The sequence below is a fragment of the Protomyctophum bolini genome (genome assembly GCF_963924005.1).
Source record: "Protomyctophum bolini genome assembly, chromosome: 9".
Taxonomy (NCBI): Eukaryota; Metazoa; Chordata; class Actinopteri; order Myctophiformes; family Myctophidae; genus Protomyctophum; species Protomyctophum bolini.
In genome coordinates this window covers 25,228,463-25,241,135 of record NC_137870.1, presented here as the reverse complement: position 1 = coordinate 25,241,135, position 12,673 = coordinate 25,228,463, and the positions used below count along the sequence as shown (strand labels likewise).

General features: G+C 44.9%; 1 protein-coding gene across 2 annotated transcripts in view; it reads left to right on the top strand.

Moving 5' to 3' along the window:
- The window catches only part of fndc3a (fibronectin type III domain containing 3A), a 74,797-nt gene extending 64,656 nt beyond the window's left edge, over positions 1 to 10,141 (top strand). For both annotated transcript variants that reach the window (XM_080772536.1, XM_080772537.1), the window contains 5 exons: positions 2,825 to 3,195; positions 4,673 to 4,885; positions 5,358 to 5,524; positions 7,306 to 7,430; positions 8,927 to 10,141. In XM_080772536.1, the coding sequence (XP_080628662.1) occupies positions 2,825 to 3,195; positions 4,673 to 4,885; positions 5,358 to 5,524; positions 7,306 to 7,430; positions 8,927 to 9,259 (1,209 nt within the window). In that variant the 3' untranslated portion in view covers positions 9,260 to 10,141. The remainder of the gene's footprint in view (positions 1 to 2,824; positions 3,196 to 4,672; positions 4,886 to 5,357; positions 5,525 to 7,305; positions 7,431 to 8,926) is intronic.
- The last annotated feature ends 2,532 nt before the right edge of the window (positions 10,142 to 12,673 follow it).

Here is a 12,673-nt window from a genome sequence, read left to right as displayed (position 1 = left end):
ACCCTGACCATTAAACACGGGACACAACGATACAGTCTATCATTCATTGTTAAAGCTCCAAATGATATTCCCATTCGTCTTTGTGTCTGCCCGTGTAAACGCAGCAGCGAGTGTGAGGTGTTGGGGAACGGATGCAAAGTACATAGTGTTAAAACTAACGTTAGCTCCCATGCTAGCTACTAGCTTCCCTTGTCAACAGAACACCACCACAGATCGGGTGGAAGCTGCTAATATCACGTTGCTTGTGCCCGTGGATGGGAAATAAGATTTAGAAGGCTATGGAATCGTGGATGAAAGCACAGATATGTGCAATACAGTTGTGTCGGATCTGCTGATCTGCTGCTGCCCGTGACTGCTGCTCGTGTGTTGTGTTGCGACTTGCGACTGTCGCTGACGGCTGAATGATGCATAGTTAAAGAGCGTCATAAGCATGCGCCCTTCCTGCGCTGAAAGTAGCAGATCTACAAGCTATCTACCCGTCGCAATGCACAGCGCGTTGGGCTTGTACATCTGTGTTTTCCTCGCAGTTTAGTTCGATTCACAACTTTAGGACCACTACTACTATTCGGTGATATTTTTCGGCTTATTTGAGCCGAAACCGAATAGGCCGAAAATAATTTTTTAGCCATTTTCGGCCGAATATTTTCGGTGGCCGAATTTTCGGTGCATCCCTACTCTAAAGCACTGATTCCCAAACTGAGGGTCCCCAGATGATTTGGTTTATGTGCAACATTTTTTTCTCACTCAACAGTAAGCAAATCAACATACAGCATAAGTGTATACAGGGTTTGACCGTTAAGACCTTTACCAAATTGGCAAAATGGTCAAATATTATGTGAGAAATAGGCAAACATTGTGAAAATAGCCAATCTCAGTGTAGATCTGCAAAAGAGTAATTAGGGTGAGGGGGGGTATGTGTACAGTGTAGCGATGGCCATGGTGTGAATGACATGAACGAAGCAGTCACAAAGCAGCAGGCTTGCTATGCTAGTCAAGTGATCTGAGGGGCAACAAATTGTGCCAAGCCGATCCTCATAATGATAATTTTCTCCACGGCTCCGCCGCTTAATCACGACTGAGCATCTGTGTGTGCACGTCCACTCCTCAGGGCTCAAACAGCCCCTCTTCAGCCTCAGCCTGCCCTGGTCTAGCAGTGAGAAGTGTTATTAGGACCAACAACCAACAGGACATCAGGACAAATCAAAGTTATGAAACGGCGAAAGTAGCTGATCTGCATGAGGAAACATTTTGCGTTACGTTGAGTGGTAATGTCTGATGTGACCAAGGCAGTGTATCCATATACGGTAGCAGCATGTCTTTGTGATTAGCAGTAGCAATAGCACTAGTTTCACATGAAGGTTTCAACAGGTTACATTTGACGTTGTTTTAACATTAAATGATGTGTATGCGGCTAGCTCTCGTCTGTGACCCGTGCTTTGAAAACACAGCTGTTTGTCTCTGCATTCTGCTGCTGTTTTTAGTAGGCTACTGCGACCGGATGTTACTTTTGTTACTTATACTGTGTGTGTTGTCGGACAAATCTGGATCTACCGATCAACGATGAGAAAGGCTGACCTGATTACAGCGTTGGCTATCGTTCGTAGAATAAACCTTGTTTTGACCAGAAATGCCATCTGGGACAAGGAATTGCAGATAAAGGTGATCGAAAGAAACCGCTCCATTGCTGTTGACAACATCACTTAGCAACCCAATGCTAATTTAAGTATAGCATTATGACTTGACTGATCATAAGCACTAAAAGACCAATTGCCGTACATCTTCAGTAATGGCGCTTTGTGTGTTTATATTATCTTGGTTGTCTTTTTGGCCAAACTGCGAAATCTGAAGTAACATACGGTAAAATTTACCGATTTTTGAAATCCTTTCAAAAAGTGTCTCGGAGGAAAAACAACCAATTCTCCCTTGGCCTTTACTGTAGGAAGCCAAAGGAACTGAATTAAATGTATCTACATTTTGAAAGTAGCATATCACAAAAACACAAAGGTAACAATGCAATACTTACACTGATGTTTGCAATATATAATGGGGTGTAATATTATTTATTTGGCCAGAAAACGAAAAACAGATCCCAAGTGTGGGAACGGGAACTCTTAAAAGATCCCTGGGTGTTTGACACGACACCTCCACCTTGTGTTCCTTTGGGATCACTGCACGTGTGGACATTCAGAGTTCAGATTAAATTATGACATTTTCCATTGCTCACTGATATTTATTCATGTTAAGTTTGATACCAAGCCCTACCTACACATTTGTTCTTTACCTATTCGTTTTGTCATTTCTAATACAAAACTGGCCTTCATTTGCCAGGTTACATGTGTGTATTTTCCAATGAGCAGTTTACATTATTTGGAAGTTGTGTTTTTGAAATGTTTTGTCACAATGAGGCCACTACAGAAGTAACAACCCTTTTTGGATATGTGTGAAAAGTCTTTTGTTTGTTCTTGTCCCCCCACCCCACCCCTTTTTTCCATTTTAATCTACTACCTACCAGCTACTCTCCCTCTGCCAACCTGGGAAGAGCCACGAGCTGAGCTCATGCTTCCTTCAATTTCATGAGGAGTGAGCAGGCAGCTTCTTATCACCTGACAGGGGGGAGTTTCCCCGGTAGGATATAGTGTGGTAGGAACACATTATTCCAACCAGTTCCAGGCTGTCCAGGGTTAGGCAGGCAGGGTTAGGCAGACCAGGATTACTCCATGTTTTTTGTGAACTTTTTTGTGAGGCCCTTACGCCAAACCCAACTAGGGTATGGTAAAGAAATAATGTATATATACATTCTGACCTCATACACCCTTGTGTACAGGCTGTGAACGTGGCCGGCGTGGGGCCATTCAGTGATGCCATCCTGTGCCAGACGCCGTGCTCCGTGCCTGCGGCGGTCAGCAACATCCACGCCCTGAAGGAGGCGGAGCTGCTGGGCTACACCGCCACATCCGCGGATGTAGAGGAGGAAGAAGAGGAGGAGGAGGAGGAAGAAGATGATGACGGTTCACGGGGTCTGGCGGCTACGCTCTACTCTCCCTCCACCTGCCTGGGTCTGTGGTGGGAGCCTCCCTGTGACCACGGCTCTCCTGTCACCTCCTACCTGATCGACCTGGGAGAGAGGCAGCCTGTGTCTGTGGGCCCCGTCACCAGACACATCATTCAGAATCTGCAGCCCGACACCAGCTACAGGTATGAATGTCCTCCGCATCAAGGGAAGACTACGATGGAATAGCCTCCCAGTTACTCTAAGGCAGTACGTGGTTTTCAACCTTTTTCACACCAAGGTATTATTTATTGGGCATTTGAGCCACGGACCACCATTTGCAGACTTGTCAACCTGAACACATTTTGTGTACCAACTACGCAATTCTAGGTCTCGGTACACAGGTAAATTGTCCGTATATTTAGTCTTCATTTTAGACATCGTAGCGAGAGGAGAGGGCGGATATTAAATCAAGGTACTTTATTACAGTTTAAAACGCCAACATGAGTATCATATACTTCGCCTGATGAAGACTTGTTTGAGTCGAAACATGTTGGCGTTTTAAACTTTAAAGACCCAGTGAAATGAAAAATACAGGCATTTTATTTAGAAGTTTCACTCTGAAAAGGAAAGCTGTGTGTTTTGAACCAATCAGAACATCGCATCCCTCCAGCCAATGGGACGTAGCTCTGCCTCCGTCTTGTGGTTTGTTTACATGTCCCAGAGAGACGGGCAGCAAAGCTCATGGCTTATTTCTAACCTATAATGTTTTCAGATACATATGTTAACGTGCTGATTAAGTTTAAAACGAGTTGATGCTGCTTTCTGGATGTCCTCTTGAATGAGACAAAAATAAAATCGAGCTACATTTTTATTCATGTGAGCCTCTACACGTCATCACGCATCACGTTTTTGTTCAAATGAATTAATTAAATTAGATTTGTATGGACTTTTGATATAAAAAATACACAAAAATGGAAATGTTCCCTTTTTTGGCATCCATTGTTGGGTATGCCCATATGATGAACACGGATATGGTCTAAAAGTGTTCATTTCACTAGGTCTTTAATAAAGTACCTTGATTTTATATCCGCCCTCCTATTTCTTTTTAACTTTTTGTGAGTGCTCTGATCGCCACTCTTTCTTCTGCATTTTAGTCCCTTTGATCTTTGAAGAAACGTCCGTACTTTTTAAACTTTTTGCACCTCCACTGAGCACCTAGTTGTTTTCTTTCTTTTTTTCCACGTAGCTTAGTTTTCATTTAGTTTTCCTCAGTGAAAAAAGGTAGTCGATGAACATTTTCCGTCATAGTTTTAGTTGACTAGTTCTCTCTGTGTGTTGTTGTTCTCAGGATCCGGATCCAGGCCCTGAGCAGCCTGGGAGCGGGCCCCTTCAGCCTAGTGACTAGTTCTCTCTGTGTGTTGTTGTTCTCAGGATCCGGATCCAGGCCCTGAACAGCCTGGGAGCGGGCCCCTTCAGCCTAGTGACTAGTTCTCTCTGTGTGTTGTTGTTCTCAGGATCCGGATCCAGGCCCTGAGCAGCCTGGGAGCGGGCCCCTTCAGCCTAGTGACTAGTTCTCTCTGTGTGTTGTTGTTCTCAGGATCCGGATCCAGGCCCTGAGCAGCCTGGGAGCGGGCCCCTTCAGCCTAGTGACTAGTTCTCTCTGTGTGTTGTTGTTCTCAGGATCCGGATCCAGGCCCTGAGCAGCCTGGGAGCGGGCCCCTTCAGCCACAGCTTCAAGATGAAGACCAAGCCCCTCCCCCCTCCGCCGCCCCGCCTGGAGTGCACGGCATTCAGCCACCAAACCCTCAAGCTCAAGTGGGGCGACGGTCCAGCCAAAGCAGCCGCCTCCGACGCCCTCCAGTACCAGCTGCAGATGGAGGACAGGAGTGGCAGGTACAGTATACACTATACATTATGTCGGTGGTTTTCAACCTCTTTCACATCAAGGTCAATTTTCAGCTAAAGCTTTCCCCACTGTACGGACGATGGGTTTTAAAGTCGGACTGCAATGGCTTTTTTGGTCATTTTATTTTGAAGTTTAAGTCTGAAACGGAAGCCTATATGTTTCTGAACCAATCAGAGCGGTCCATCCCTTCAGGCTATGGGACGAATCTCACCCCTGTGTAGCAATTAGTGTTTGTTTACAAATGAGAGACAGCCAGCCAAGCATACTTGCTTTGCTTAAAATTGGCTTTTATGGACTCCCCATAATGATGACCACGGATATGCTCTAAAAGTGTGAAAAGCATATTTTTTATTTCACTGCGTCTTTAAGTGGTTAAAGATGGGAGGCTTATCGGTTATTCATCACCTTCATGCCACTCACCTCTCTCTCTCTCTACCTGCCCTGTTCTTGTCGTTACAGATTTATCTCGTTGTATAAAGGACCATGCCACACTCACAAAGTCCAGAGGCTTAATGAGTCTACCTCGTACACGTTCCGCATCCAGGCCTTTAATGAGGCGGGCGAAGGACCCTTCTCAAATGTTTACACCTTCACCACCCCACGCTCTCCTCCTGCCCCCCTCAAAGGTACAGTACCCTCACCACCCCACGCTCTCCTCAAAGGTACAGTACCCTCACCACCCCACGCTCTCCTCAAAGGTACAGTACCCTCACCACCCCACGCTCTCCTCAAAGGTACAGTACCCTCACCACCCCACGCTCTCCTCAAAGGTACAGTACCTTCACCACCCCACGCTCTCCTCAAAGGTACAGTACCTTCACCACCCCACGCTCTCCTCAAAGGTACAGTACCCTCACCACCCCACACTCTCCTCAAAGGTACAGTACCCTCACCACCCCACGCTCTCCTCAAAGGTACAGTACCCTCACCACCCCACTCTCTCCTCAAAGGTACAGTACCCTCACCACCCCACGCTCTCCTCAAAGGTACAGTACCTTCACCACCCCACGCTCTCCTCAAAGGTACAGTACCCTCACCACCCCACGCTCTCCTCAAAGGTACAGTACCCTCACCACCCCACGCTCTCCTCAAAGGTACAGTACCTTCACCACCCCACGCTCTCCTCCCGCCCCCCTCAAAGGTACAGTACCTTGAGGGTTGGGTGACGATACGAATATATCGACAATCGTGACTGAAATAATATACAGTTACACCAGAATGCACACTGCTGTCTCGTGTCTCTTCACCCGACGTGCTTTAATGCACGGCCGTGAAGTTGGGGGGGGGGGGGGGGTGGTAAATAAAAAAATAAAGAAAAGGAAAAGACAAGGAGCGAGTGACAAAGTATTAGCTTTGCAACAAGCTAAGCTAACAACACTGTCACCAGCCATGGTGGTGATGTTAGCTTAGCTTGCTGCTGCTTGTCTGTTCAACTTCACTTCATCTCCGCCTGTAATTTATCTTATTTTGTTACCCTGACACCGGCGCTGCAAAAACAGACAGATCTACAAGCTCTCTGTCACCAGCCATGGTGGTGATGTTAGCTTAGCTTGCTGCTGCTTGTCTGTTCAACTTCACTTCATCTCCGCCTGTAATTTATCTTATTTTGTTACCCTGACACCGGCGCTGCAAAAACAGACAGATCTACAAGCTCTCAACGCGTAGTGAACGGCGCTGCAAAAACAGGCAGGACGCGACACCTTGATATCTTGTAGATCTTGCTGCAGTAGATCTTGCTGCAGTGAGCTGTTCACTTTACTTTTATAACACGAATATATCGTCCATCTGCGATTTTTGGACAGACGATGGGGCTGGTGGTCAGTGGGGTCGCATTTGGGTGTGTGACCCAAATGCGACCCCAAATAGCTGACTGCTCAGTGTGAATGGCCCGGCTGCTTAACAGTGTGACCCGAACGCAACCCCAATCATCTGCAAGGGTCAATGGATCGTACTATAAACAGACAGAGTCGCACTCTAAATAGACATAGGGACACACATTGCCCTTCATTGGAGCATAGTATGGTTTTGCTTTAAACCTTGATACTGATAAATAATAGGAACTTTGACTGTAGTTTCGTTGATCCAAGCCAAAACACAATTGATTGATCATTAAAATAAACATGCTCTGAAAATGCACACAGCACTCAAAATCCCAATGAGACCTGATTCAGAACAGGTTGCCAACAACCGCTGAATACTCTGAATATCTCTCAGACCATGATGCACTGAAAGCGTCATCGACGCAAGTGTTCCTGACGTGCGTCAAGCACTCGTCTCGTGTGCCATCACATGTCGTTGCTGTTGGGCAGAATTGTAATTTGTTCTTTGTGTTTTTTTTACTGTGTGCTGTCTGACCTGTATGGAGTGGACAGCTCACTCTTTTATTAATGCTATGTCCCTCCCTCAGCCCCAAAGGTGGAGCGTTCTGAGGACAACTCCTGTGAGGTCACCTGGGAGCCCCTGCCCCCCATGAAGGGAGACCCCGTCATCTACACCCTGCAGAGCATGCTGGGAAACTCAGAGTTCAAACAGGTATAACCACCTTGTTGTGCATTATGAAAAGTAGGCCACCATTATGGCATTTTGCTTGACGATTATTTGTCACTCAAATAATTGCGATCAATGATTTAATTGTGTTTCTGTTGTTGGCCTTTGTCCAGCAATGTCCGTGTTCACCTATGTGCCTATGTGTTGGTTAATGAGACTGTAGCTGTTTCAATTGCTATTGTTGACAATATAGTTGAACCTTGACCTACACATGCGCTAAGAGGCATGAGCTGTCTGACTGCACGTGGATGAATTCACCCCTCAACGTCTTCTGACAGACATACTATGGGTTGGAATACATGTCAGATCAAAGCAAACTTAACTTTATCCGCAAAAAAAGTACACAAAAATTATATGATATTAGGATTTGAACCCACTCAACCCAGGATATATGGATTTAAAGTCTATTGCCCAAACTAGGCATGCTACGAGCTGGCTGCTGGAATGCTTTTCTAGAGTCTACTTCATTATAATATGCCCAAGTCATGTAAAAGAAAAGGAAAAAACCCGCCCAGTAAGGCAAAACACTGCCCAGTAGGGGAGGGGAGGGTTTCTCTGAGATATCGCTGAGGGTTGATTTCACCCAACACCACTGAAGCGACTGCAGCCCATGGCGCCATGTCATGGTGCTCTGTATCGGTCATCGCTGCCTTTAAATTGGCCATTATGTAAAGGTCATTGGTCCACGAGTAGGCCCAGGTGTCTAGCGTCTGACGACAAGCTCATCCCTCTCCGTAGCCCCCGGCGGTCTTAACCAGGAGTAATGATCGCCGGCACCAGCGTATGTACGTACCATTATGCTAATGTCAATGTATCAGACAGCTCAGTGGATGTGAGTGCGTTGATGTATGACGTTGTCATTCTGCACGAGTCCCCGTTTTATTTTTTGAGTGGGGGGGGGGGGCACTTTGGATGTGGATATCGTTATCTGGCAGAAACCTCTTATGTTCGTATTGTAACTTTGTGTGTGTGTGTGTGTGTGTGTGTGTGCAACAGTGCCATCCAGCGGTATTGCGATTGTACTTCCGTTTGCAGATTTACAGTACATTTCAAGCACAAACGCAATACAAAGACTGTTAACTGTGAGTGGACGACCCAATTAAGCATTACACTTGTTTACAAGAGGGTCCACCATGTTCAATGCATCAAAACATTTAGAGACGTACAAATAGACACTTCTATATAGACAAAGAACAGGAATTCATCATAAAGGAGGTAAAAAGGGAAAATAGTACAGTGAGGGGAAAAGGGTGGTGGTGGGGGGAATTTAGAATTTCAGCCGTACACAGAAAGTCACGTAATGGAGTGGTTGGAACCACTCAAAAATACCTCCGTTCAATTGAGTAAATGTACTCACTTTACACCGCTGAATAAAACATGGTCTCTCTCTCCCTTGACTCTCTCTCTCTGCCTCTCCTCATGGTCTCTCTCTCACTTGACTCTCTCTCTCTGCCTCTCCTCATTCTGTGTGTTGCTCTCAGGCCTACAAAGGTCCCGCCACGTCGCACCACGTCCACGGCCTGCAGCCCAACAGCGACTACCGCTTCCGGGTGTGCGCCATCAGGCTGTGCCAGGACGCCCCGGACCTGATCGGGCCCTACAGCCCCACGGTGACTCTCTCCCCCCAGCGCAGCAGCGACCCGGCCGGGCAGGGCGGCGGTGCCGTGGGCCCCGCCGGGGCCCGGGGCGCGTCGGAGGCGGGCCGGCCCCGGCGGAGCCTCAGCGACGAGCAGTGCGCCTTCCTCCTCCTCATGGTGTTCGCCGTCATCGCCATCCTCATCGCGTTCATCATCCAGTACTTTGTCATCAAATGAGGTGACGTGTCCCCCCCCCGAGCCACCACGCGGGTTATTAGCTTTACTTTCCCCTTCATTTCTGTTTTGATTTATTCGTTTTTTACGTACTTTGTATTTTTTTTTTTTACTGTAATGTTTTCCAACGTCGACAGATTTGATAGCGTTAGCCGTACGCGAGTGGGAGCTAGGGTATAGAGGCAGAAGCAGGATGGTAGGGGAATTGTACGGAACACTTTCTTTCCGAAGCCTGATTCATACTAAAGTTGCGCATTGTGTCTCACAACGAAAATAGTAGATCTGCAAGCTCACAACTTGTCGCGGCGCGTCACTTTGTGAGCTTGTAGATCGGCTACTTCTGTTGCGAGTAAAACACAGCACCCACTAAAGCCGTGACTCTTGTGCTCTGATTCACCCCCACTGGGCAACACACCAGTTTTCAACCAAGCTCTCTATGATTCCATTCTGATGGATTGCCTGGTAGGATTCCATTCCCCCTCACATGGGCCCTCGGAAACAGGAGGGTCGAGGTTAAAACGCCGAAAACAAAACCTTATGCAACATAAACCTTATGATGTGTGCATAGAAATTAATAATTATTCATAATTATCGTTACTAGACGTGTTGTCTAGTATGAAACAATGTTTTCGATAGATCCAAAAGTCTATGTGTATGTACTATGTAGGCATGATCTCAGCCCATGTTCTGTTTGATGGTGGGGCCGTGGGGGGGGGGCTAGTGCACAGTGGGGGGATGTCCAGATATGTAAGTGTAGTTTATGCCACGGAGGGTACAGCACATGACCCTCAGAGGCTCCGGGATCAGGTGAAGGGAACTGCCTCCCCCCCTCCCCCCACTGGAGGCTTAACCACTTAAACCCTATACGGCCAGAGTCCCTCTGGGCTCTATACTAGTGTATTTTCTGTTTTCTTGTTATCGCGGGGAAAGCATTCGCTCCTGCGATGCGTTGTGAGCTTGTCGACCTGCTGTTCTCTGCGCGATGAGGAATCTATTATTCTTGTTCGCATTATAGAGCATTCATTTAGCACTTTCCAAACGTTTGTGATGTTGAGAATGTTTAAGAATGCAAAAATGACTGGAGAAATGTTAGTATATTTTTGTACAGTAAGACACGAGGACCTGTACGTTTGGAGAGAAAAACTAAACAAAAAAATCGCTCGGTAGTGAGTTGGGAAAAAAAAAAAAAAAAACTAACACAATAAATCCTAATTACTTTTACTATCATATAGTTATACTGTAGCTTCTTTTTACAATCATGCAGCTGCTTTACTTCAAAATTACCTTGTTCAGCACAAAAAGATTTATGCTTACATGTATGTTCTGTTTTTTTCTTTTTGTTGTTTTTCGTTCCCATCAATTGATTTTGCACCTTAGTGAAAGAAAAGAAGAACCATGGCTGGTCGTGTCTTGGTCTTGTGATACATTTTATATAGAACACATTTTGAGATTGTGCAAGCCCTCATATTTTGTTTTTGTTTCTTTTGGGGGTGGGGGGGGGGGTGTTTTTAAACGTCGTAGTATCCCATCACGTGTCACTGAAACAGCAATCTGTCTCAAGAAAAGAGAAGCGTATGAGGAACGGTTGTTTCAGAGGCCTTAATTGATTGAAGAGAGGGGGGGTGCATCTTGGGAGCATTTTCTTTATTTCTCTTAAGTTTTCATAATTATTACTTTTATTTAAATATTTTTCTTTTTGTATTTAATTTTGTTTTTTATTTTTACTCTTAAGCAAAACATTTATTTCATGTTAGTGAAGGTGCATAATCATGAGAATATAAATTTGAAAATGTAGGTTCTAGGCATTCATTTTGTTTCTTTTCTTTTGTCAGGTCATACATGTGTGAAGTCTATTTTTTATAACGTGGAAGTTAATATAAGTCTGTAACTCTCCAGAGAAAAATAATCCTCGAGTACTCATGCACCATGGAAAGCGAACGGCAGATTACAAAAATTGTGTTATCTCATGTGCTTCATGTGAATCTAAATTTTTGCCTTTTTCTCTCTGTGTGTTTAAGTATTTGTAACAGATTGCTGACGCTGAGTCTTCAGTAGTAATCTGACAGTAGGGTCTAGTGTTGTGTTTGGTTAATGGGCAGGAAAAAAAAACTATTTAAAAAATAAAACTGCTGTTGCAACCGTCAATGAAATGCAGGTACCTTGCAAAACGTGTTGGAGAATTACATGATTTGGTCTTTTCAAGACATTCTGCAAAAGGAAAATGTCTTCTCTTTGTCATTTAAAGAATAAACAAAAATCCTATTTTTGATAGTGATTGCAACGTGTGCCATTTTAATATCTCCTCGCCCCGGAGGTGAAACTTACCTTTTGGCTGTGGAGACGTACAAAAACAAAACGCTACAAAAAAATAATTTATATAAATATATATATAAATATAAATATAAATATATATATATATATATATATATATATAATAAAATATGCACAAAAAGAGACCATTTTTATGTAATTTTAATGTTTGCAGTTACCTCATACACCGTACATTCCAATGAAAATTTGTTATACTCTACATAATACCAGACATATCACTTTAAAATGTTCGTTATGGGAAAAGAAATGTATAATCATAGGTATGTATCTAAAGTGTATCTGTATAGCCATGATATTGACAAAGGATCCATGCACAATAAAAGATTTATAATTCTTAATCACCTTTTGAAGTTCTGGCTTTTTCTTATGTTGGCGTATTCATCAATGTGGCAACATGGTTTCATAAGACATCTGTGGAAGTTGATGGAGGAAAAATAAATCACACTTGTGTGAAGTGAGTGATCATGATACATCATGGTCATGATGTATGTCTGATGAAGTAATAATCAAGTGTCATCAAAGTTTGGTAAAAGGTCCATAGACTTGGCTGCCACTACGTCATGGTTTACTGTGGCACCCACTACGTCATGGTTTACTGTGGCACCCACTACGTCATGGTTTACTGTGGCACCCACTACGTCATGGTTTACTGTGGCACCCACTATGTCATGGTTTACTGTGGCACCCACTATGTCATGGTTTACTGTGGCACCCACTATGTCATGGTTTACTGTGGCACCCACTATGTCATGGTTTACTGTGGCACCCACTATGTCATGGTTTACTGTGGCACCCACTATGTCATGGTTTACTGTGGCACCCACTACGTCATGGTTTACTGTGGCACCCACTACGTCATGGTTTACTGTGGCACCCACTACGTCATGGTTTACTGTGGCACCCACTACGTCATGGTTTACTGTGGCACCCACTACGTCATGGTTTACTGTGGCACCCACTACGTCATGGTTTACTGTGGCACCCACTACGTCATGGTTTACTGTGGCACCCACTATGTCATGGTTTACTGTGGCACCCACTATGTCATGGTTTACTGTGGCACCCACTATGTCATGGTTTACTGTG